Genomic DNA, 27509 nt, shown 5'->3' on the forward strand with positions numbered 1-27509 from the left:
ATGAACCTATGGTATGTCAGTCAGAATACCCATGCTAACAGGGTAGTGTTAGTCTTTGTGCACATCGTATCTGAACCCTAGTTGGTCGGGGGAGTCACCAACCTGTGTGGACTGATCATCCCACAGTACGGAGCCTCATGCTCATTGCATTTTGATTTTCTGACGAGTTTTACCATATGATCTTCTTGTTATGGCCAATTTGAGAACACTTCCATAAGAACCTAAAGCCAATTGTATATATATTTCTCATTGCTGTATTACCTCGTGTGTGTATATTGAACGTTATCTACTCACTGAGTTGTTGAACTCACCATCTCATTATTTATCCTTTTCAGGCTTATAGCTTGATAGCAGGTCATTTTGTTGGACCTTCAGAACCTGCTTTTTGGTTGTACTTTGTACCTTTCCTTTATGTCTAGTTAGTGCTCCAAAACTATGAATTATATTAACTCTTGTATTAAGACAATTCAATTATATTATGAAGTTGATTTTGTTGTTAATGTTGCGTTGAACTCTGATTGAGTTAGGATAAGTTTGTGTGTAAGTTTGGGTTCGTATAGGTATGGAACCTTGGAGGGGAACCTTGCCTATGTGCCGGTCATGGATCCGGGATTCGGGTCGTGACAAACTTGGTATCAGAGCTTTAGGTTAAAAAAACAATAATATAATTAAATTCGTAATAAGTGGAGCATTAGGATCCGTGTTGTCTTGTTTGTTGTCTTTGAAATTCTGAATTCTCATTAAGCATGTCTTCTTCCTTGTGATAGATATGCTTTCCTATAATTCTGTGGTAATTATCATGCTATTGTTCTAGCATGACTTGAGTGCTCTCACTTTTATTTTAGGAAATGCCGAGGAATAGACGAATAGCTGATACTGTTAGAGTAGAGGATGATCAGGATAATGTCCCTATTGGGCGGTTGAGAACTGCAAGGCAGAGAAGGAGGCGCGGTGCACCCGTGCCTCAACATGTTGAGGAGGTACCTCCACCAGTGGAGGAAGAGCCTCAGGAGATAGAAGAGGAAGATATTGTTGATGAAACAGGTGTGGGGGTAGCTGACCCTGAACCTGTTACAGAGTTTCAGCAACTTAGCCAGGTTGTGCGGACCTGGATAGAGTTTTCTATGGAGAGAGATAGAAGGAGGGATAGAGATGTACCCTCGACATCCCACACTGTTCAGGGAGTTAATGTGCCGTTGAATGACTTCATGAAGTTGGCACCTCCTATTTTTACTGGGATGGATAGTTCAGAGGATCCTCAGAGGTTCTTAGATGATATTTGGCGACGGTGTGAAGCTTTGGGATGTACAGACCACCGAGCTGTGAGTTTGGCATCGTTCAGGTTGGAAGGAGATGTGGCAATCTCTTGGTTTGAGTCTAGGAAAAGAGCAAGACCAGTAGAGGCTCAGTGGACATGGAAGGAGTTTAGCTCCATGTTCTTAGACAGGTTTCTCCCTCAGAGCGTCAGGGATGCTCGACTTTATGAGTTTGAGAGGCTATCTCAGGGGAGCATGACAGTGGATGAGTATGATCTGAAGTTCACTCAGCTGTCTAGGTATGCAGAACATCTTCTACCCACTGAGGAGTGGAGGGTGAAGAGGTTTATTAGAGGACTCAAATCCTCTATGTATATGGTGATGGTGTCACAGGTGTTTCCATCATACTCCTCAGCTGTTGATAGCGCCAGGTTGATAGAGGCGCGAGAATTAGAGGACATGACTGCAGGCCAGTCTAAGAGGCCTAGAGAAGAGGGTCAGTCTTTTAGGCAACAGGGATTAAGTGCAGGTCCGTCTAGGGGACGAAGCGGCCGTCAGGGCTCATGGGTTCAGAGGAGGTTTAGACAGAGACCGTCAGTTAGTGGCTCAGGCGGTCAGAGTGGCAGTAGTGGTACTCAGAGTTTAGTTCAGACTGCACCTCGTAGTTCATTTATTACACCTAGTGATAGTTCTTCATGTCAGCACTGTGGAGGAAGTCATACTAGTGCAGAGTGCTACAGAAGGACCGGGGCTTGTTTTAGTTGTGGCCAGATAGGTCATAAGATCAGAGAGTGCCCGAGGAGACAGTTGTCAGCTTCGGGGTTATCTGCTTCAGTCCAACATCCTATTCAGGCACCATCGACGAGCCAGTCTGTGGCTCATGGGGGTAGAGGTTTTGGTGGTCGTGGTCAGAGAGGCCGGGGTGCAGGTGATAGAGGTCAGATACAGCAGGGTCAGGGGCATGCTAGAGTTTTTGCCTTGACTCAGCAGGATGCTCAGGCATCCAACACAGTTGTTTCAGGTATTCTTCCTGTTTGCTCTTTTGAAGCAAAAGTGTTGTTTGATACGGGTGCAACCCATTCATTTGTTTCCCCATATTTTGCCATGAGGTTAGATAAACAACCAACTTTGTTAAAATCTCCAATTTCAGTTTCCACTCCCTTAGATGAATTAATATTAGTGAAGTATGTGTATCTGGATTGTGAAATAGAGATTGGAGATAAGATTTTTATGGGAGACTTAAATGTCTTAGATATGGTTGATTTTGATGTGATTTTGGGAATGGATTGGTTGGCAAAGCATAGGGCTTCGGTAAATTGTTGGGGTAAGAAAATAATATTTGATCTAGATGAAGAAGTTGAGTTGGTATTTCAAGGAGATAAGATTGGGTCTCCATCAATTATGTTGTCGGCTATCTCGAGGAAAATGGCCAAAAAAAGGGTACAGTGCTACCTAGCATATATAATGGATATAGAGAAAGAAGTTCCTCAATTAGACCAAGTCCCTATAGTTAGGGAGTTTATTGATGTCTTTCCCGATGACTTACCTGGATTGCCTCCATATAGGGAAATTGAGTTTTGTATTGATTTGGTTCCGGGTACTGAACCGATATCAATGGCACCATATAGAATGGCGCCAGCAGAATTAAGGGAGCTAAAGGAGCAACTGCAGGATTTGTTAGATAAAAAGTTCATCCGACCAAGTGTGTCCCCTTGGGGAGCCCCAGTGTTGTTTGTGAAGAAGAAAGATGGGTCATTGAGGTTGTGTATAGATTATAGGCAACTGAATCGGGTGACTGTTCGAAATAGATACCCACTCCCTCGCATTGATGATTTGTTTGACCAGTTGCAGGGAGCTCAATTCTTTTCTAAGATCGATCTTCGATCTGGGTATCATCAGTTGAGGATTAGGGAGGCAGACATTTTGAAGACAGCTTTTAGAACTCGGTATGGTCATTATGAGTTCTTAGTGATGTCTTTTGGGTTGACGAATGCACTAACAGCTTTTATGGATTTGATGAATAGAGTGTTTGGCCAGTTTATTGATCGATTTGTGATAGTTTTTATTGATGATATTTTGGTGTATTCGAGGTCTAGGGAGGAGCATGAGCAGCACTTGAGAATGGTGCTTCAAACTCTGCGAGACCATCAGCTGTATGGCAAGTTCTCAAAGAGTGAGTTTTGGTTGGAGAGTGTAGCATTTCTTGGGCATGTAGTGTCAAGGAATGGGATTGAGGTTGATCCTCAAAAGATTGAGGCAGTTAAGCAGTGGCTTAGACCTACTTCGGCGACAGAGATTAGAAGTTTCTTAGGTTTGGCCGGCTATTATCGGAGGTTTGTGGAGAACTTTTCTCGGATTTCTGCACCATTGACTAAGTTAACGCAGAAAAATGTTAAGTTTCAGTGGTCTGAAGCTTGTGAGAAAAGTTTCTTGGAGTTGAAAGAGAGATTGACTACAGCGCCTGTTCTAGCAGTACCATCAGGTTCTGGTGGTTACACAGTGTATTGTGATGCTTCGAGAGTGGGGTTAGGATGTGTTCTAATGCAGCATGGCAAGGTTATTGCCTATGCTTCACGGCAGCTGAAGAAGCATGAACAGAACTATCCTACACATGATTTAGAGATGGCGGCTGTAATTTTTGCCTTGAAGATTTGGAGGCACTAGTTGTATGGTGAAACTTGTGAGATCTTCACAGATCACAAGAGTTTGAAATACATCTTTCAGCAGAGGGATCTAAACCTGAGGCAGAGGAGATGGATGGAATTGCTGAAGGATTATGATTGTACCATACATTACCACCCGGGTAAGGCAAATGTAGTTGCCGATGCTTTGAGTAGAAAATCATCAGGGAGCTTAGCTCATATTCAGGAGGTACGAAGACCTCTGATTAGGGAGCTGCATGAGTTGGTGGATGAAGGAGTCAGATTTGATCTTAGTGAAGCTGGAGCAATGATTGCTCATTTTCAGGTTAAGTCAGATTTGTTTGATAAGATAAAAGCAGCTCAGAAGAAAGATGATTCACTACTCAGGATTAGAAATGAGGTTGAGCAGGGTAAGGCTGCAGGTTTTGTGATAGGTGATGATGATGTGCTGAGATATAGGGATAGGCTTTGTGTACCTGATGTAGATGATCTGAGGAGAGAATTGATGGTAGAGGCACATCAGACAGTTTACACAATGCATCCAGGTTCCACCAAGATGTATAAAGACCTTAAGGTGTGTTATTGGTGGAATAGGATGAAGACTGATGTAGCAGATTTTGTTTCTAGGTGTTTGACCTGTCAGAGGGTAAAGGGTGAACACCAGAAACCTCCTGGATTGTTACAACCATTGTTGATTCCAGAATGGAAGTGGGAAAGGATCACAATGGACTTTGTGACAGGATTGCCTAGGAGTCAGGAGGGTTATGATTCAATATGGGTGATTGTTGATAGGTTGACAAAATCAGCCCATTTTCTGCCAGTTAGGATTACTTATGGATATGCAAAGTTGGCAGAATTATTTATTAGTGAGATTGTACGGTTGCATGGAGTGCCAATCTCGATAGTGTCTGATAGAGGTCCACAGTTTACATCGCGGTTTTGGGTGAAATTCCAAGAAGCTATGGGTACTAAAGTGCAGTTGAGTACAGCTTTTCACCCTCAGACAGATGGTCAATCTGAGAGGACTATTCAGATCTTGGAGGATATGCTAAGGGCTTGTGTTATGGATTTTGGAGTTGGTTGGAGTAAGTTCTTACCATTTGTGGAATTTGCTTACAACAACAGTTATCAGGCTAGCATAGAGATGGCACCTTATGAGGCTTTGTATGGTCGGAAGTGTAGATCACCGGTTTGTTGGTTTGAGGTTGGTGAGAAGAGGCTAATGGGACCAGAGTTGATTCAGATTACCTCAGAGAAGATAGAGGTAATTAGAAATAAGCTTCAAACAGCTCAGAGCAGACAAAAGAGTTACGCAGATAAAAGAAGGCGTGACTTAGAGTTTTCAGTGGGTGACTGTGTGTTCTTAAAAGTATCACCGATAAAAGGAGTATTCAGGTTTGGGAAGAAAGGCAAGTTGAGTCCTCGGTTCATTGGACCGTATGAGATTCTGGAGAGAGTTGGGGCAGTTGCTTATAGGTTAGCATTACCACCAAACTTGTCCGCTATTCATCCGGTATTTCATGTTTCAATGCTAAGGAAGTATATGTCAGATCCATCGCATGTATTAGAGGTTTATCCCATTGAATTGAGGGATGATATGGTTTATGAGGTGCAACCAGAAGCTATAGTCGACCGACAAGTGAGGAAGCTTAGGTCAAAAGATATAGCTTCAGTGAAAGTGCAATGGAAAGGTCATTCACGTGAGGAAGCGACATGGGAGCTCGAGGATAAGATGCGTGAGGAGTATCCTCATCTTTTCGATAATCTCGGTAAGTATTCAATCTTTCTATTAAGTTTCGAGGACGAAACTTTTATAAGGTGGGGAGATTGTAATGTTTTGAATTAATAAGTAGGAAAATACAATAAAGCCCTTGGTGGCTTAAAGTGTGGGTATAAATGAATGAGGGATAGTGTGGTAATTAGATAAACATAATATATATAAATAGAAGAAAAAAAAAACAAAAGAGGGATCTGAATATTTTGAGTGAAAAATCGTGAGAGAGAAGGGAGAAGGGAGAAAGAAGAAGAAGAAGAGGAAAGAGGGAATTTAGAAAGGAAATAGAAAGGAGTTGGAGGAAATAAGTAAAAAGGTAAGATTTAGGTTGTTAAATGTATAAATTTGTATTATTGAGCTTTTAATTTTGGTTTTGATAAATGTTAGGGTTTTGAAAATTTGTGTTTTGGGTTTAATTGATGAATTAAATTGAATGTTATAAGGTTGATTGTTATGGGTAATTGATTAATGAGTTGATTATGGAAGATTGTGATGATTTTGAGTTATGAATTGTGTAAATGGTGAATGTTGAGTTAGAAATTTGGCAAGAACAGTAGGTTTCTGTTAAAAATTCTGGGTTGGAGGTTGAAGATGATGAAAATTCAATTTGGTCCCTCAATTTTGGAAAATTATAGTTTAGTCCCCAAACTTTGGAAAATTTGCAGATTGGTCCCTGGAGCATATTCCGAGATTCTGAACAGAATAACATATGAATTATGGACAGAATTACTGTATAGATAAGAGAATTTAACACTTTCAATTTAGTCCTTCAATTTGACAAAAATTACAATTTGACCCTAAAAATTTGGTAAAATTCCAGAATGGTCCTTGGAGTATAATGATATGATCTGGACAGAAATGAGGACTAATTATGGTCATAATTTCAGTATATTCATGGATTTATGATAAATTTCAGTTTGGTCCTCCAATTAGACAAAAGTTGCAATTTGACCCTTAAAAATAGGATAAATTACAGATTAGTCCCTAGCTGTAATACTAGCTTTTGCAGATTGGTTTGATGAATAATTAAGGGTCATTTAGTAAATTATTATCAATTTTATTAGTTGTTTTTATTATGGATTAGATTTCGGGAAAACCGTTAAATGTTGGGTTTTTAGGAAAAATAACTGGTTAGTTCAAAAACATATAGGGTTATGGAATATACCCTTAGATAAGTGTATTAAATAGGTGATATATTCCTTTGAGTTATTCTTGAATATGCCTTCTTTGTATTCAGATAATCCTGATATTCTACCGGCAGGACGTCAGTAGGATTTTCTTCAGTATTTGCTCTTGGCTTCTGTTTGCTTTTGAGTCAGGTGAGTGGATAACTTTCCATATGCATGAGAAATAGTATAAATATTTGATTTGTTAATATGAATTGAATCATGCTTCTTGATAATATATATGTTGATTATTATCCTTATTTTGATAAAGCATGATCAATTATTGAATCTGAATTCTTGATATGAACCAGTATATATTTTGAATTGAATTCTGAATTGATAGCTCCTCATTTGATTGATGTCATGAGTTGAGCCTTGAGATATGAATACGTCTGTTTGATTATGATTATGAACCTATGGTATGTCAGTCAGAATACCCATGCTAACAGGGTAGTGTTAGTCTTTGTGCACATCGTATCTGAACCCTAGTTGGTCGGGGGAGTCACCAACCTGTGTGGACTGATCATCCCACAGTACGGAGCCTCATGCTCATTGCATTTTGATTTTCTGACGAGTTTTACCATATGATCTTCTTGTTATGGCCAATTTGAGAACACTTCCATAAGAACCTAAAGCCAATTGTATATATATTTCTCATTGCTGTATTACCTCGTGTGTGTATATTGAACGTTATCTACTCACTGAGTTGTTGAACTCACCATCTCATTATTTATCCTTTTCAGGCTTATAGCTTGATAGCAGGTCATTTTGTTGGACCTTCAGAACCTGCTTTTTGGTTGTACTTTGTACCTTTCCTTTATGTCTAGTTAGTGCTCCAAAACTATGAATTATATTAACTCTTGTATTAAGACAATTCAATTATATTATGAAGTTGATTTTGTTGTTAATGTTGCGTTGAACTCTGATTGAGTTAGGATAAGTTTGTGTGTAAGTTTGGGTTCGCATAGGTATGGAACCTTGGAGGGGAACCTTGCCTATGTGCCGGTCATGGATCCGGGATTCGGGTCGTGACAGTATTGTTTCTGCAACTTGTTGGAGCATATATCTGTAAAGAAGTGACTGATCTATGTGAATGCATCCCATATCCCCTTTGACAATAAATCCTAGTAAGCTAGTGGAATGAGTGTTTGCATAAACACGTGACAATCATGAATCTTTATTCCATGCAATCTGCAATCCTTTAAATTCACTAACCTTGATATATTCAAAACATGTCCATTAGAAAAACATAAACTCTTAAGCCATTGGTAGACAAGTAATTGTGTATTCTTGTCTATGGCGACTTTGGATTTTCTAACCTGGGACCCATCATAAACCAACTCTATATTTTTATGGTGACAAAACAAAGATATATACATTATAGCCTTGATGTTGTCCTTTGTCTTTTCTTTCACGTCCATAACCATGTTAAAAATATTTCCAAACATGTTCTTTTCAATGTGCATGACATCAAGGTTATGGCGGGGGGATTGACCTTCTAATAAGAAAGCTTCTAAAAAATACTTTGCTTCATCCATTTGTGAGTCAAACCAAAACCATGAAACTTCTGCTTACTGGATTAAAAAACCAAACACAATGTCATCATACTCCAATACCAAGTCATACAATTCTTCACCTAATGGTAGCGGCGGTACAATATCCCTTTCAACTCTGCCAACAAAGAAGTCCTTTATATTCTTTCTGTACTTTTGATCATTTGGCAAGAACCATCGGCGAAAATAAAAAAAAAGCGCTTTACCGTTATTTGTTAATGTTAAAGCCTTGCTATTCCGTATAGTATGGACATGTTAGTTTTTCATACGTGCTCCAACTAGAAACCATTTCATATGCAGGAAAAACATTAATAGTCCATACTAAAGCTGCATTCATCTAAAAATTATGTTTCCTCGATATATCATATGTCAAAGTCCTGGATGACTACAATTGCCTCAACTCATCAATCAATGGATGAAGACAAACATCTATATTTCGATCTGAATTATTAGGATCAGGTATAAACGTAGATAAAAACATGATTTCTAGCCTCTTACACATCCCTAGTGATAAGTTGTAAATTGTGAGTAACACCGACCAATAAGAATAAAGAGCAATAAATAACCCAAGACACATGTTCCTTGATTCCATTGAAAAATGAGGGTGCACCCTATTAAAATGTTTATAGGCTTCACTATCAGAAAGGTGTACCATCACTTCATCCACCATATCATGTGAATAATGCCTTGTCATGTGCTCAACAGTCTTTGGTGACATGAATAACTTTTGTAGTCTAAGTGTAACCAGTAAGTATCTATGTTTTTTATATGCGACAAGAGTCCTTCCTCTGTCAATTTAGGGTTTATAATGAGCATGCCCACATATTCTACACTCGGTCAACTATGTATTTTCATGGAAGAACAACATATAGAAGTTTGAACACATGTCAATTTTATAGTATCCTAAGTTGAGGGATTTCATCATGGATTTAATAGCATAAAAGTTCCTTTTCAACTTATTCCCTTCAAGTGTGACTTGCCTCACTCAACCCATGATTTGACTTTACGGTGAACAATTATGAAATGATCGATAATTTACTGTGATTTGTGTATCCATCCCAAAATGGTTCGTCAGAGTCTTTCAAAAGATCAAAAAGCCTGGCCGAGTCTATATTAGGTTCTTCATCTACTATAGAAAATTGACCGACATAACCTTGATTCATTCTTATTGCATCCATAACATATTTCTATAAGGATTATTATTGTCAGCTATAACTTCATGCACATTGCCCAACCATCCTTTCTATCATGGTCTCATGAGGAATATATGGTTCTCAATGTGCATACCAACACATGTATTTCTTTATGAACATTTTTTTTTTATAGAACATGCATTGTTACAACATCTAGATTGAGAAACTTTTTATTTTTACACCTTTTACATGAACATCTAATATCATCTACATTAATATTTTTCGGATTAGATAGTATGTAATCAATAAAACCCTGAACCCAATTATAATAATCCATCCTACACAACCCTTCAGGTGAATCTTGATACATCCATGAACGATTATCAATTACTTATGTCAAACCTATATAGAATATTGATGACAACATGTATTAGTTAATTACATAAACTAAACAAATAACAGAAATCGATTTAACTCAAACTTATTCAAACTATTTTAATAGTACAACTAATTCATTATCAATTATCTACATAAATCAAAATTTCTATACATTTATCAAAAATTTCAACTGAACAATAAAATTGACAAAATATAAAATGGAATTGTTAAATAAGATATTATTTATTTCATCACAAAACACCTAAGTCAGAAATTCAAATTAAATTTCATCAATTTACAAACAAATACAATTTTATAAAATCTCAAACAAACCCTAACATGTACAAATCATATATTCATACAACACATTTCTATGGGAAAAGACTATAAAACAAGTAAATACCCAAACAAAATACTTATACTACAAAAATATACAATAAAAATTAACATTTGAAAATTAAGTTAAAAAAAGGGTAGTTTTGCTTACTTGAAGTGGGGGAATCCTTAATAAAATTTCAATCAGAACAGAGATATTGACAAACTGAGTGTTGGGGTGACATGATTTGTAGTGGGAGGTTGATTTGTGATAAAATTTAGGGTGGTGGGGATGTGTTGTTTGTTGCAGAGAAAAATGGAGGAGGAAGAAGAAATGAGGGAGGGGGAGAGGAGGGTCGCTCATCAGGTCATGAATTAAATATTATACACGGATTTACCGATGAATTTAATCGATGAATTTAATCGATGAATTTAAATTCATCGGTAATTATTTTTGTAAAAATAACACGTTATTGTATTTTTTAGTTTTTTTTTTTCATTCATTCTTTTCCTACTGTAATTCCCTCGGTATAAACTAAGAGAATAATTTCATCGGTGTTTACTGATGGATATTACTGCGAGAGCATATTCAATTGGAAAAACTCATCATAATTTACCGACAAAAATATTCTGTCAATGTCTCTGTTTGTATTTGCCAATTTAAGTTTTGAATAATAAAAGAAAAGGGTAAAAACAAAATGTATTTGTTGAAGAATTGAAAACGTTTTGAAACTTATCTGAAATTTTTCGTCACACTCCTCTTTGAGTGAGAGCAAACCAAGGTACGAGCTCACTTTCCTTAAAAAAAGAAAGAAAAAAAAAAGTATGCCATAGACAACGTAAAGTCGTAAACGATGAAACTAAACGTGTGTTTAGAAATATAGTAAATTTTTTTAAAAAAATACTTTTTATCTAAAAATATATTAAAATAAATTTTTTAATTTTTTAAAATTTATTTTTAATATTCGGAGATAGATAAGAGACAACTAATTTAAAACTTAAAAGAATTCAAAATTCTTAAAAATTACAGTAATACCAAACACCACCTATAAGAAAGACAACAGTGTCTCTCCTTGTCATCTCCAATCCTCTCGCTCTCTCTATCTTCACGTTCCTCTTCTTCTTCCTCATTGTCATCTCCTGGTACACATGTCTCTCTTTGGATTTGCTTCATTTTTGCACTTTTATGATCGCCAAAAATAGTTTTATTATATATTTAGAAGAGAGAAAAAAAAAATGGGAGCCCTTAAATTCATAACTGAAACACAGGGCAAAAACCTGCATATACAAAGGACAAATTCTTGCAAGATGACTACCACAAACATCAATAACTAGACAAGGCCCTCGCCAGTCCTTAAACCCCATGCAACAAAAATAAAAATGAAAAAAAGATGAACTCGTAAGCAAGAGATCTCCTTCTCAGATCTTCTACAAGAGAGAAGTAGTTGGAACACTTCATTTCTTAACAAAAGATTTATTTATTTTATATAAAATAATATTGCATACTCAAACATCATACATAGGGGGATTAGGGAATTGAAAATATATAATATGGATGGAATACAGTTTTAAGGGACAACAATAATTTGTTTTCATTTATTTTAGCTGCTAGATATTGCCTTGGCTTGATAGACTTTAGGGCCAAAGGAGCGTTTGGGTAATTATTACGACAGACGCCATACCTGGTTAGCTCCTCCGTTGAATTTCCAAATAATTATTTCGAACAGGTTTAGAATGGAATAGCTCACATCCAACACCAATGCATTATTCACGTTCAAAATGGGGAAATAAGCTGTGCCGTGGCTGTCCCCAAACGTCCAACGTTGGTTAGATGACACAGGGCTACAAGAGACAACGAGGACCAAGCTTCCTTTGGTATTTCCATTACTAGTTAGGCACAAATCTGTGTTTGCATCAAGCCTTATTGAACCATCTGCGTAAAAATTCCATTTTTGTTCAGTCTTGTTCTCCACGCACTTGGCTAACTTTGGGACATATTTGTTAAATTCCAAGCAGTAGTCCCAAAGCCCGACAATGGACTTCGGTGATGGTTTTGAAACATCGGTGAAACGCCAACCTTGGCGCAAGGCATAAACATTGGTTTCCAAGGTGAGTAGGGAGCCACTTTTCCCTGACTTTGAGGTCAAAACTAGTGACGAGGAGGGGTTTAGGATGGAGCCATCCTTTTGTACTTTCCAAATTGTGGCGCTAGCCTTCACCTTGTTGCAGTCAGAGATAAATACATAGCTTCCTGGACTTGTGCCGTTTGTGGCCAAACACTTGCCTTTAGATTGAATGGTTCCGTTCTTCTCCAAGCTCCATTGTTGATTCACATCTCCGTCAGATTTACACGGGTACAACTGAACTAAGTTTCCATCAAAGTAGAGTTCAAGAAACACGTCAACGCACAAATTATTTATGCCAACAATGTGTTGTGTGGACTTTGAACCAGAAACAACATCGTCATTTTTTGGCACGACAGAGCGGATGATCATGTCCCTCCCAGTTTGATCTTCTGCCAATGAGTCCATGTTCCCAGCTTCTGTACTCGCCACGAGTACAGTCGACAAAAGATATGCTGCCACCACAATCCACAGCTTCATATTTCCTTTCAATTGTTTCATCTGTCAAAATATACGTGAAGATGATCAAAATCTAGATTTGTTAATTAATAATTAATATCATTAATTTTCTACATCCCATAAAGAGAGTTTTATTGGGATTTTCACACAGATTAAATAAAATGCATTCAATATTATGTCAACTCATACACTTCTATTGTATTTAGAGTATTATATTTTAAAAATAAATGGAGTGGGAAAAATATGTGTGAAATCTATTCAAAGAGAGGTAGAGTAGTAAAATTTATATGCAGTACTGAATTCTTGTACTTTATATATAGATATATATATATATATATATCGAAACATGTAAATAAGAAATTAAAGGATTCTCATTATGGGATGGAGGGGTATATGCTAATCATAATATATAGCTAAATTAAGGAAAATGGAAGTAGGCAATGAGGGAAAATTAAAGAATACGAACATTGAAAGTCTGTATGCAGAGAACTCTTATGAGGAAATGGGAATTCAAGAGAGGCGAGGGATGATTTCTATCGTTGCAAGTCATCTGCTTTTATAGGGGGTTCGTGGCTTCGTGCTTTTCTTGTTTTCTTCAACCACGAATTACACATTTCATACTGTACATTTCTATCATTAATAGTAATGTTTCGAGTATTTTTCACGTTGTACGTAAATCTTATATCCATAAATATAATTTTTGTTTACATAAGCATTTATTTTCATTCTGATAGAATTTGAGCGCTCAATATACATGTTTTTCACTCCCTTGGATCATCCATTAGGAAGATGAATCATCTTATTTTCAAGCCTGACTATCCCGCCTTATCTAACATTATGAAGAGGATCAACGGCAGAATCCAATTACAAGTCAATAAGGGTCAGAATCTCTGATTTATAAGATTTAGAATTATTTTCCTTTTATTAGAACTCTTAATTGGAAGGCTATAAATAGTGAATGTAGAACATTCATCAGCATTAAGAAATTAAATCTCAAATAAATCAAGAAACTTTTTCTAAAACTTTCTCTTCCTCCTTGAGTTCTCATCATTGGTGTTTTTATTGAGAGGCTACACCATGAATGACATCCCATGAGAAGCAATTGAAGCATTGGAGTCTGGATTTCAAACTCTTAGTTTATTTTTGATAAGCAAAATCGAAAAAGCCTAGAAAAGGCAAAAACAGCAACCTAAGGGGCTAGCTGAAAAATACTTCAGTTAAACGACAAGAGCCAAGCAAAAGAGACCTGGGAAAACACAGACTACAAATACAACAACAAAAAAAACTTCAGCCCCAGCTGATGCCTTTTCCAGGAAACTAACAGCAGACGACACCTTAGAGAATGAATTGCGCCCCCCCCCCCCCCCAAAAAAAAAAAAAAAATAGCTTCAATAACTTCAGCAGAACCAGTCTCTGACTTTTTAGCACAAAGCAGTAGTCAATTTAAGGAGCAACAACAAACACTATAGAGATTTATCATCACGGAAATCTAGCTGAAACCAACTACATCAAAACTCCATAGCCGATGTTCTAATCCCAACTCTTTTATTGTCAAAACATCATCACAACGTCACATCCAAGCTACAAACCCATAGATTCTCGAAACTCCTTGCTTCGCAAGTTGGTCTGCCTTATGATTTGCTTCCCTCCTAGTATGTGTGGAATTTACAGTCCTCAAAGCATATGAAGATTAAGAAGCCAAGATGAACAGTTCTTGGTAATACCACAGTCTATTACCTGGCGGGGTAAGCACCCAATGTACCATATTTGCAGAGACAGATTCAACCATTACACTTCTTCCAAACATATCTTCTCTTGAGAAAGTTAGTTCCACCGCTTTCACAACAGCTATAAATTCAGCTTCATTGGAGTCTTTTATCCCAATAGGTATAGAGAATAAGCATATCACCTTTCCATTGCAGTCTCTTAAAACTCCACCAATACCAGCCACACCAGGTTTGCCTGGTGATGAGCCATCAACATTCCATTTGTGTATTTAGGCTTTGGAGCAGACCATGTAATTGAAGGTCTAATTTTCATAACATTCATCCACTTAACTAACCCATCAGGAGAAATTAAAAGGTCTAGTGCACAATATGAGAAGGCAGGATATAATGCCATGATCCATACACATAGTCTTGTTAAAATCAAGAGAAAATATAACTCATAATCTGGTTGCTTGTTATTAAACACAATAACATTCCTAAGAATCCATATAGACCAAGATATGGCAAAGAACAACATTGACCACACCTTTCTTTGAAACTCCCCATGGACGAGAGATTCCCAGGGCAGCATCAAGAAAGCCCCCACCATTCTGTGGATTAGTCACCTAAAGGAGGTGATCATGAAGAGTCTAGGACAATGCAGTAGAAGCTCGGACTCGGGCCGAAAGCTATCTTCTATAGGCAGCGAGTCTGCCTTAGAATCAAGATCGGGAGATGAAATTTTTTCTACAGAAGAAGGTGCTACTAACAATCTCGATAGAAAACATTCCTCCAAAACATGAATGCAATCTTTATCTTTCGCAGGGGAGGATCCTGTCGCTTAGATCAGCCAAGAAAACTAGTTCTTCAGGTTCCAGGAGATTTAAAAGGAAGACAAGGTTAATTACATCTTTTTTTTTCCTTGAAAGGGAGGCCAATCTATGGTGGGGAAGGGTTGAGAAGATTTGTTGGCAAAAAAAATAAAACCATGATATATGGATTATGATGAGGAGTTATCTCGCATCCAATAAACAGGGGATCTACACTCTTAAAAGAGTTTGAGAGGCTGTCTAATCCATAAATATAGGTGGATCGAAGGCCCTTGTAGGCACCTTCATTGGAGATGAACCTTTATTGAAGGTCTAAAACTTAATTTTGTAAGAGAAACCAAGGCAAAACAGCTGCCTTCAGTAAGGAAGGCCATTGAATATGCCCATTTAGAAGACGACCTCATAACTAAAATGCAGAGAAGTGCAAAGGACAAGCAGCATAAATTAATCAGTCATACCATCATCAGAGCTGTAAGCCCGCTTTTGAAGTCTCTCTCACCGGAGTTAAGTAACTCTCCTAGGAATGACGAGGATCAATGGCAAAATCCAATTACAAGTCAGTAATAGATACTAGCAGGGTTAGAATCTATGATTTAAAGGTTCTGATCAGAGTCAATTGTCTTAAGACACACTAGAAAAAAGATTGGAGGGAGATTATTACAAAAATACATCAGATTACTTTTGAAAATAGTCTTCCAAATTATTTCAGAACTATCTCATCAGTGTGGCATGGAATCAATACAGTGATAACCAGTACATGTGGTGTTCAAGAAGCCTTGAAGGGAGGAATCAGTCTCGGATTGGGTAATGAGATAACGGTTAGTTTCTGGACAGACAAGTGGCCGTGGAATGATTGTGAAATTATAAGGAAGACATTTCCATGCCTCTATGCTATAGCTTCATAACCAGCAGCAATGGTTTATGATGTGTTGGCCCCAAGATTGAACTTACAGCGGCATAGAGAGCCGAGAGGTACAAAACTACAATCTCTACACCTTCTGTCATCTGTACGCGCAAGAGTTGTCTTATTATATGATCATATAGATAGACTGTGTTGGAATCTTGATACAACAGGTGATTACACAATTAAATCTGGATGCATCATCATTGACAAGATAATATTCCTAGGTGTGTCTCCGGCTGCTTCATTATTCTGGAAAGGTCTAGTACCTCTTAAGATTGAAGTCTTTCTTTGGAAATTGATGTCTGATAAATTATGTGCCAGGAAGTTCTTAGCCTACAAACATATCATATCCCATCAACAAGCGATTTGTCCGATTTGTGAATATGAAACAGAATCCTTCAGTCATCTGTCCCTATATTGTTTGGAGCCATGAAAACTATGGAAAAAAAATTAGGAATTGGCTTAGGATCTAGTGGTGCATGCCAAATTCAATTCATCATGTCTTGCTGCAGTGGGATCATTTGGTGATAATGAGATTTTAGTGGTGAGAAATTTTATTGTTGTTTTATAGAATTCTTTGAGGGATCTGAATGATTAGAAATAACATAATGTTTCAGGATAACGATTGGGAATGAAATATTGATTTTCATCTTATACTTCAGAGATTGGCTCTTTGGTTAAGTCTACTAACATGAATTTTCACTATACAGGCCTGGATCTACATAAGCTCCCCTGAAGGCATCTTATAATGGACAAATTAGATTTTTAAGACTCACTATTTTAGTTTTTCAGTTTGATATAGAATTTTCCTTTCTTTCTTTCCTTCTCCTCTATGTCTATATACACAAACACAACTTTTCTTTATCTAGTTAGCAAGTCTTTTTGGCACTAGCTTTTATATAAAATCTCTATTATTATCAAAAACATTATAATGAAGATTATGATTATTCCCCTAGTTGTTGTAATTTTTATTTTATTAGAACTCTTATGAAGCTATAAATAGCCAAAGTATGCTGAGTTCATATTCATGAGCATTAAGAAATAAAATTTCAAATAAATCTGACAATTTTTTTGAAACCTTCGATCCCTTTCCTTGTTGATTCCCCATCACACCATTGCGGCTTCAATAATGTACACATATGTCACTTTAATGCTTCTCTTATATTATTGGTTTACATTCCTTTCTTGACAGTTAATGGTGTTGGTGTAACGCTTTTAATTTTATTTTGGTCGGTTAGAAGATATATTGGTGCAAAAGGACTCCGTTTTTGTTCTGGCTTGGCTTTCACACACTGTTCTAGCAATGGGACATCTTTGTTAGCTTGCAAACAGAGGTTTTTAAGCCCAACAATGAACTTTGTTGCTTGTTATGAATTATTGCTGAGCTTCCAACCTTGACCCAAGGCATAAACATTGGTTTCCTCTGTGAGCACGGTTCTTATATTCCCTGATTTTGCTATCAAGACTATGCTGACATCTAAGCAATGTGTGAGTTTTTGTCAGGGTTTCTCTACTGAAATAAATGGGCGTCGATGAAAAGATTTATCACACAAAATAATACAAAAGCTTTGAAGAATGTCAGCTATACTCGCACCTTGAGAGGAGGAAATGAGTTTTGGATAGAGCTGGAGAGTTTATAGCCTGGCTTTGAAATTTTTTTTTTTTCTCCTTGTTGCCTGTTTGATAGCCATCTTCTGGAAGGTGCTTTTGTGATTTCTTTTAGGGTAATGTCACTTGATTATCATCCAAAATAAATAAATACGAAAAGCCCTACCGAATAGCTTAGATATTGTGTGAGTTCTTAACGTAGTATAAAGTCTTTATATCAAGCACTGAAGACTGTAATTGAGAGTATAAGAAAATGCCTCGTATGCCAAATCATTGCATCTCTTATGATAGTGGCTGATGTTCCTTTCGCAACAACTTCCTTGCCGTGTGAAATCACTGTATTTTATGAGAGTACTGGTGGTTGGGATTTAATGCTGGTATTTAAGGCTGCTTACAGGCTCTGACTGGATCGATTAATTGTGAAATAGTCGCTACTGAATGTGAACGGAAAGGCAACTCCCAAAATTTGGACCTCCAATAATAATCAGGGCAAAACCTTATAATTGACATGTTGCCAAAATTAATTAAGGGTAACACCTTGAGGCAAATAAATAACTTAGAAGAAGATGGGTTCGAAAAAGTTTCTAAAGATGTTTGGTGTTTTATTCTGTATTGCCTATTACTTGAAAGAATGTTCCATGTCTTATATCCTAACCTAACAAGGATTTTACTTGTTAGAAAATAACTAATAAAGATAACTTTACACTAATTGGCTTTCTACTGTCAATTTTCAACATGTAATTCATCGAGAGAATAATCAAGTAGCAGATAATCTAGCCAGGCAAGGAATTATTAGATGTTTTTAATAGCTATAATAGGTGCTTAATAAATTATTAATAGTCGACACAAATCAGACCTCAAGTCTGCCCAGTTTGGGTTCGTAGGATCGATTCCTCCTCTTTCTTCCAATCCAGGTCCTTCTTGGAAACTACCTTTGGTTGCCGACTTATAGGTGCTGCAATTACACCTCCCACAAGGACTCCCCAGCAACCAGCAACGACCTACTGCCTGGAATTTCTGTTGCTTTCGTTTCTTGGCTGTTGTTTCCTTGCTTCTTCCGTGCCTTTGCTGCTCTAATATTGTAGGTGTTCTTTTATCCTTGTTGTTAGTGTATATGTAGCTATTATTTGATTAATGAGTCTAGAGAAAAGATAAGATATTTGAGACAAAAATATTTTGCAAAGAAATTATGAAGTTGCTATAATTATAAGATTTTTATTGTATCAAAATATTGTTCTTAATGATATTATTAAGACTGAATATTAATCAGAGCTTAAAAAAATTAAAATTTTTTTAAAAAAAAACAATCCCAGATGAACCCCCTAAAGTTCGGTTAATTTTCAAAACTTGTAATTCATGAAATTCTAAATGCAAGCTTAACCAAAAAGCTCAAATCCAAGTTCTTGTGATACCCTTAATTTTGTCAACATGTCAATTATAAGGTTATGTCGTGATTATTATTTATTGGAGGTCCACATTGTTCTTGTGTTACCCTTAATTTTGTCAACATGTCAATTATAAGGTTATGTCGTGATTAATATTATTGGAGGTCCACATTTTGGGAGTTGCATGCCTTTCCGTTCACATTCAGTAGTGACCATTTCACAATTAATCGATCCAGTCAGAGCCTGCAAGCAGCCTTAAATACCAGCATTAAATCCCAACCACCAGTACTCTCATAAAACACACACAGCAAAAGAAGTTGTAGCGAAAGGAACGTCGGCCAATATCATAAAAGATGCAATGATTTGGCGTATGATCAATCCAGTATTAAAGCAGAAGCTGTGCATCATGTTTCACGCGGCTTCCTGCAAAAGCCTGGATTTATACAATCTGTTTTGAATTGCTTGAATGGACTTAATAATTGGTTTCAATTGAGTTCTTGGTGGTCTGCGTGCTTGTTTGTTTGATATTGCGTTTTCAATTACGTTTTAAAAATATATTTGCCTTGAAAAAACATGTTTTTTTAGTGTTTTTTTATGTTATAAAAAAAAAAGCATTTTGAGTGAAAAACACCACATTTTTGTATTAAAACTTATACTATTCAAAGTTAATTTACGTTTGAGTCTTTCATTTTCGGCTGTCTTTATTTATTTTTTTTTAGTTTAACGTGGGTGTCCGGGCCAGCTTGCGCGCACCTCGACTAATCCCACGGGCCCTAAAGTTAACGACCATGTAAGCCTCCAGTGGTCATCATATGAGCAACCACAGGGCTCGAACCTGAGACCATAGAGGAAGCAAACCTCTTGGTCCCAAACTTTTACTACTGGGTCACCACCTAGATGGTTGGGCCGTCTTTATTTTAGTTCATCGAGTGTTAGTTGCTAAAACAGACAGGTGATTTACTGAGAGAAATTCATTGAAGAAGTTAATGTGAAATCTCAAACTCAATGTAGAAGCAACTGTTAATTATTCGAGGCATTTTCTTATACTTTCAATTACAGTCTTCAGTGCTTGATATAAAGACTTTATACTATGTTAAGAACTCACACACAATCTAAGCTTTTCGGTAGGGCTTTTCGTATTTTGTTTTATTTATTTTGGATGATAATCAAGTGACATTACCCTAAAAGAAATCACAAAAGCACCTTCCAGGAGATGGCTATCAAACAGGCAACAAGGACAGAAAAAATATATATATATTCAAAGCCAGGCTATAAAAACTCTCCAGCTCTATCCAAACCTCATTTCCTGCTCTCAAGGTGCGAGTATAGCTGACATTTTTCAAAGCTTTTGTATTATTTTGTGTGATAAATCTTTTCATCGACAACAAAGTTCATTGTTGGGCTTAAAAACCTCTGCTTGCAAGCTAGCAAAAATGTCCCATTGCTAGAACAGTGTGTGAAAGCCAAGCCAGAACAAAAACGGAGTCTTTTTGCACCAATATATCTTCTAACCGACCAAAATAAAATTAAAAGCGTTACACCAACACCATCAACTGTCAAGAAAGGAATGTCAACCAATAATATAAGAGAAGCATTAAAGTGGCATATGTGTACAGTATTGAAGTTGCAATAGTGTGATGGGAATCAACAAAGGAAAGGGAAGGTTTCAAAAAAATTCTCAGATTTATTCGAAATTTTATTTCTTAATGCTCATGAATATATTAACTCGGCATACCTTGGCTAACTAGAAAAGGAAAAGCTGTGTTTGTGTATATAGACAGAGAGAAAAAGGAATGAAAAAAAAAGAAAATTCTTTACCAAACTGAATAACTAAAATAGTGAGACTCTTAAAAATCTAGTTTGTACATTATAAGATGCTTTCGGGGCTCTATATAGATCCAGACTTGTATAATGGAGATTCTTGTTTGTAGACTTAACCTCTGAAGTATAAGATGAAAATTACTATTTTATTTTGGATCCTTGTTCTAAAGCACTATATTTTTTCTAGTCACCCAGATCCCTCAAAGAATTCCATAAGACAATGATAAAATCTCTCGCCAGAAAAATCTCCCTGTCACCAAATGATCCCACTGCAGCAAATTTGGCATGCACTACTGGATCTTAAGCCAATTCATAAATCTACTCCATAGTTTCCATGGCTTTAAACAACGTAGGAACATATGACTTGAGGATTGTGTTTCATAGTCACAAAACAGACAAGTCGCTTGTTGATGGGATATGATATGTCTGTATGCTAAAAACTCCCTGTACATAAGTTGTTATGCATCGATTTTCAAAGAAGGACTTCAATCTTAAGAGGTATTAGACCTTTCCATAATAATTAAGTGGTCGGAAACACTTGAAAATATTATCCTGTCAATAGTGATCAAAATTTATTGTGTAATCTCCTATTATATTAAGATTCCAAAACCGTCTATCTACTTGATTAAACAATAAGACAACTCCTACGCCTTCAGTTTTGTACCTCCCGGCTCTATTTGCCGCTGTAAGTTCAATCTTGGGCTAACACATCATAACCTGTTGCTGTTGGTTCTGAAGCTATAGCATAGAGTCATGGAAATGTCTCCCTCATAATTCCATAATCATTCCACCTGTCTATATAGAAACTAATCGTTCTCCTATCACCCAATCTGAAATCGATTCCTTCCTTTAAGGCCTCTTGAACACCATATGTACTGGTTATCATTGTATTGATTCCATGCCACACTGATGAGATAGTTCTGAAATAATTTGGAAGACCATTTTCAAAAGTAATCTGATGTATCTTTGTAATCTCCCTCCAATCTTTATTATAGTGTCTTAAGACAATTGACTCTGATCAGAACCTTTTAAATCATAGATTCTTAACCTGCCAGTATCTATTACTGACTTGTAATTGGATTTTGCCATTGATCCTCATCATTCCTAGGAAAGTTACTTAACTCCGGTGAGAGAGACTTCAAAAGCGGGCTTACAGCTCTGATGATGGTATGACTAATTTACGCTGCTTGTCCTTTGTACTTCTCTGCATTTTAGTTATGAGGTCATCTTCTAAATGGGCATATTCAATGGCCTTCCGCTTTTTTGCCTTGGTTTCTCTTACAAAATTAAGTTCTAGACCTTCGATAAAGGTTCATCTCCAATGAAGGTGCCTACAAGGGCCTTCAATCCACCTATGCACTAGATTAGACAGACACTCAAACTCTTTTAAGAGTGTAGATCCCCTGTTTATTGGATGCGAGATAAGTCCTTACCATAGTCAATATATCATGGTTTTTTTTTTTTTCCCCAACAAATCTTCTCAACCCTCCCCCACCATAGATTAGCCTCCCTTTCAAGGAAAAAAAAGATGTAATTAACCTGTCTTCCTTTTAAATCTCCTGGAACCTGAAGAACTAGTATTCTTGGCTGATCTAAGCGACGGGATCCTCCCCTGCAAAAGATAAAAATCTCATACATGTTTTGGAGGAATGTTTTCTATCGAGATTGCTAGTAGCACCTTCTTCTGTAGAAAAAATTTCTTCTCCCGATCTTGATTCTAAGGCAGACTCGCTGCCTACAGAAGATAGCTTTCGGCCCGAGTCCGAGCTTCTAATGCATTGTCCTGGACTCTTCATGATCACCTACTTTAGGTGACTAATCCATTGCTAGACATCATGAATTCCAGTTTGAACATTTCAACTCTTGAAAATATTTCAAGAACTGTTATTGAAAATATATAATGTGTCCATTATATATGTCGACGTTTGTTGAATTGGTTGATCACTTAACAATTCACTGTCACTATCGCTGGAGCATTTGGTTGAAATTAATAGAATGGTGGGGGCTTTCTTGGTGCTGCCCTGGGAATCTTTCGGATCTATTCAAACAATGGGAGTTTCTCGTCCATGGGGAGTTTCAAAGAAAGGTGTGGTCAATGTTGTTCTTTGCCATACCTTGGTCTACATGGATTCTTAGGAATGGATCAAGGCATTGTATCCTGCCTTCTCATATTGTGCACTAGACCTTTTAATTTCTCATGATGGGTTAGTTAAATGGACGAATGTCAAGAAAATTAGACCTTCTATTACATGGTCTGCTTTTAAGCCTACAATGGTACTCAAATGGAATGTTGATGGCTCATCACCAGGCAAACCTGGTATGGCTGGTATTGGTGGAGTTTTAAGAGACTGCAATGGAAAGGTGATATGCTTATTCTCTATACCTGTTGGGATTAAAGACTCCAATGAAGCTGAGTTTATAGCTGTTGTGAAAGCGTTGGAACTAACTTCCTCAAGAGAAGATATGTTGAATCTGTCTCTGCAAATATGGTACATTGGGTGCTTACCCCGCCAGGTAATAGACTGTGGTATTACCAAGAACTGTTCATCATGGCTTCTAAATCTTCATATGCTTTGAGGACTGTAAATTCCACACATACTAGGAGGGAAGCAAATCATATGGCAGACCAACTTGTGAAACAAGGAGTTTCGAGAATATATGAGTTTGTACTTGGATGTGATGTTGTGATGATGTTTTGACAATAAAAGAGTAATTGGGATTAAAACATCGGCTATGGAGTTTTGATGTAGTTGGTTTCAGCTAGATTTCCGTGATGATAAATCTCCGTAGTGTTTGTTGCTGCTCCTAAAATTGACTACTGTTATGTGCTAAAAAGTCAGAGACAGGTTCTGCTGAAGTTACTGAAGCTATTTTTGGGGGATTGCAATTCATTCGCTTCGGTGCTATCTGCTCTGTTGGTTTTCTGGAAAAGGCATCAGTTGGGTCCGGCTGGAGTTTTTTTATTGTTGTATTTCTAGTCTTTGTGTTTTCCCAGGTCTCTTTTGCTTGGCTCTTGTCGTTTAACTGATGTATTTTACAGCTAACCCCTTGGGTTGCTGTTTTTGCCTTTTCTAGGCTTCAACTATTTTGCTTGTAAATAAATAAAAAAAACTTAGAGTTTGAAGTCCAGACTCCAATGCTTCAATTACTTCTTATGGGATGTCATTCATGGTAGCCTCTCAATAAAAACTCCAATGACGAGACTCAAGAAGGAAGAGAAGGTTTAGAAAAAGTTTCTTGATTTATTTGAGATTTAATTTCTTAATGCTGATGAATGTTCTACATTCACTATTTATAGCCTTCCAATTAAGAGTTCTAATAAAAGGAAAATAATTATAATCATATAAATCAGAGATTCGAACCCTTATTGACTTGTAATTGGATTCTGCCGTTGATCCTCTTTTCATAATGTTAGATAAGGTTGGATAGTAAGGCTTGAAAATAAGATGATTCATCTTCCTTATAATGGATGATCCAAGGGAGTGAAAAACATGTAATTTGAGCTCTCAAATTCTATCAGAATGAAAATAAATGCCTCTGTAAACAAAAATTATATTTATGGATATAAGATTTACGTACAATGTGAAAAATACTCGAATTATTACAATTAATGATAGAAATGTACAGTTTGAAATGTGTAATTCGTGGTTGAAGAAAACAAGAAGCGCACGAAGCCACGAACCCCTTATAAAAGCAGATGACTTGCAACGATAGAAATCATCCCTCGCCTCTCTTGAATTCCCATTTCCTCTCAAACAAGAGTTCCCTGCATACAGACTTTCAATGTTCGTATTCTTTTTCCTTCATTGCCTACTTCCATTTTCCTTAATTTAGCTATATATTATGATTACCATATTCCCCCTCCATCCCATAATGAGAGTCCTTTTCTTATTTACATGTTTCAATATATATATATATATATATATATATATATATATATATATATATAAAGTACAAGAATTCAGTACTGCCATATAAATTTTACTACTCTACATCTCTCTTTGAATGGATTTCACACATATTTTTCCCACTCCATTTATTTTTAAAAGATAATACTCTAAATACAATAAAAGTGTATGAGTTGACATAATATTGAATGCTTTTTATTTAATCTGTGTGAAAATCCCAATAAAACTCTCTTTATGGGATGTAAAAACTCACTGATATTAATTATTAATTAACAAATATAGATTTTGATCATCTTCACGTATATTTTGACAGATGAAACAATTGAAAGGAAATACGAAGCTGTGGATTGTGGTGGCAGCATATCTTTTGTCGACTGTACTCGTGGCGAGTACAGAAGCTGGGAACATGGACTCATTGGCAGAAGATCAAACTGGGAGGGACATGATCATCCGCTCTGTCGTGCCAAAAAATGACGATGTTGTTTCTGGTTCAAAGTCCACACAACACATTGTTGGCATAAATAATTTGTGCGTTGACGTGTTTCTTGAACTCTACTTTGATGGAAACTTAGTACAGTTGTACCCGTGTAAATCTGACGGAGATGTGAATCAACAATGGAGCTTGGAGAAGAACGGAACCATTCAATCTAAAGGCAAGTGTTTGGCCACAAACGGCACAAGTCCAGGAAGCTATGTATTTATCTCTGACTGCAACAAGGTGAAGGCTAGCGCCACAATTTGGAAAGTACAAAAGGATGGCTCCATCCTAAACCCCTCCTCGTCACTAGTTTTGACCTCAAAGTCGGGGAAAAGTGGCTCCCTACTCACCTTGGAAACCAATGTTTATGCCTTGGGCCAAGGTTGGAATTTCACCAGTGTTTCAAAACCATCACCAAAGTCCATTGTCGGGCTTTGGGGCTACTGCTTGGAATTTAACAAATATGTCCCAAAGTTAGCCAAGTGCGTGAAGAACAAGACTGAACAAAAATGGAATTTTTACGCAGATGGTTCAATAAGGCTTGATGCAAACACAGATTTGTGCCTAACTAGTAATGGAAATACCAAAGGAAGCTTGGTCCTCGTTGTCTCTTGTAGCCCTGTGTCATCTAACCAACGTTGGACGTTTGGGGACAGCCACGGCAAAGCTTATTTCCCCATTTTGAACGTGAATAATGCTTTGGTGTTGGATGTGAGCTATTCCATTCTAAACCTGTTCGAAATAATTATTTGGGATTTCAACGGAGGAGCTAACCAGGTATGGCGTCTGTCGTAATAATTACTCAGACGCTCCTTTGGCCCTAAAGTCTATCAAGCCAAGGCAATATCTAGCAGCTTAAATAAATGACAACAAATTATTGTTGTCCCCTAAAACTGTATTCCAATATCCATATTATTTTCAATTCCCTAATCCCTATGTATGATGTTTGAGTATGCAATATTATTATATAAAATAAATAAATCTTTTGTTAAGAAATGAAGTGTTCCAGCTACTTCTCTCTTGTAGAAGATCTGAGAAGGAGATCTCTTGCTTACGATCGAGTTCATCTTTTTTTCATTTTTATTTTTGTTGCACGGGGTTTAAGGACTGGCGAGGGTCTTGTCTTGTTAAGCATTAATTCTAATTAGTTTACTTTTCATATGAATCAAACATGTAATGAGGGAAAACTTGCTGCAACAATTTAAGAAAAATAAATTAATCATGATTAAGTTGTGAAAACTTCAGCCAGGAATGGACTTTCTACAGGCTGCAACTTGGGTTGTGGGAATTAAGTCTGAACATGGGTTTTTTTTTCTATAGGCTCAGTGTTTCATGCCGCACAAATTTCTTTACAGAATAAAAACTCTCCGAAGAAGATAATATATAGAACAAAACAATGATACGAGGAGTATGAGAAAAGTACTGTATCGAGAAATGAGCAGTAACAATGTGGGTTGTGAATAATTTATACCTGTCCTGCTTCAAATATTTTACTTGGTGGCCATAAATATTTATAGATTTTGATAATTTCAATTTGAAGCAATGATGGAGACAACCTAATGGTGAATAGAAACAAAATTAGTAAAAAGATTAATGTTAGTCATTAGTTTGTTATTAATGAAAAAATTATGTCAGAATTTGTGTATGGAATTTGTGTGCACCAATAAATGGTGTGTGACTTTTTAAAACTTTAAAAAATATATTAAAATATATGTTTGAGATAATATTAGATAGTTCGAGACCATTCGAACCTACCATGCTTAACTCCTTGCTCAAGTTTAAAGGAATTGGGTTATTACTCGTCTCTGGTTTCTCTAAATGAGAATCCAAACAAAAATAAAGGCAAAATATGTGGATCCATCGATTATTGATAGTTTTATGAATTACATTAAATTCATGTAGAGTTTATATAACTATATAACTTAGAAGGTGTTTGGGTGAATGTTTAAACTAGAGTTTTCAAAAAAATTAAATTTTCTTTACTTTAAATTTTTTTTATGTTTTTTTTATTATTTTGATACGCTGATATTAAAAATAAAAAATATTATATTAATATATTTATAAGTAAAA

The 27509-nt window shown here is 36.6% G+C and overlaps 2 protein-coding genes across 2 annotated transcripts; one reads left to right on the forward strand and one right to left on the reverse strand.

Annotated features, from left to right (window-relative positions):
• Positions 1 to 11675: 11675 nt before the first annotated feature.
• On the reverse strand, positions 11676 to 13340 carry LOC18099791 (ricin). Its single transcript, XM_006380891.3, has 2 exons — positions 13266 to 13340; positions 11676 to 12841 (listed from the first exon to the last, which is right to left on the reverse strand). The coding sequence occupies exon 2, from the start codon at positions 12839 to 12841 to the stop codon at positions 11882 to 11884; it is 960 nt and encodes a 319-aa protein (XP_006380953.3). The 5' UTR covers positions 13266 to 13340; the 3' UTR covers positions 11676 to 11881.
• Positions 13341 to 24764: 11424 nt separating this feature from the next.
• Positions 24765 to 26435, forward strand: LOC112327931 (ricin). The gene is made up of 2 exons (XM_024603518.2): positions 24765 to 24838; positions 25275 to 26435. Exon 2 carries the CDS (start codon positions 25275 to 25277, stop codon positions 26232 to 26234), a length of 960 nt encoding a protein of 319 aa, XP_024459286.1. The 5' UTR covers positions 24765 to 24838; the 3' UTR covers positions 26235 to 26435.
• Positions 26436 to 27509: the final 1074 nt, after the last annotated feature.

The sequence above is a fragment of the Populus trichocarpa genome, chromosome 6 (genome assembly GCF_000002775.5).
Source record: "Populus trichocarpa isolate Nisqually-1 chromosome 6, P.trichocarpa_v4.1, whole genome shotgun sequence".
NCBI lineage: Eukaryota > Viridiplantae > Streptophyta > Magnoliopsida > Malpighiales > Salicaceae > Populus > Populus trichocarpa.

What these genes read in the sequence shown, in the direction of transcription:
- LOC18099791 (XM_006380891.3), bottom strand. Translation starts at nt 12,841, where the DNA reads ATGAAACAATTGAAAGGAAATATGAAGCTGTGGATTGTGGTGGCAGCA.
- LOC112327931 (XM_024603518.2), top strand. Translation starts at nt 25,275, where the DNA reads ATGAAACAATTGAAAGGAAATACGAAGCTGTGGATTGTGGTGGCAGCA.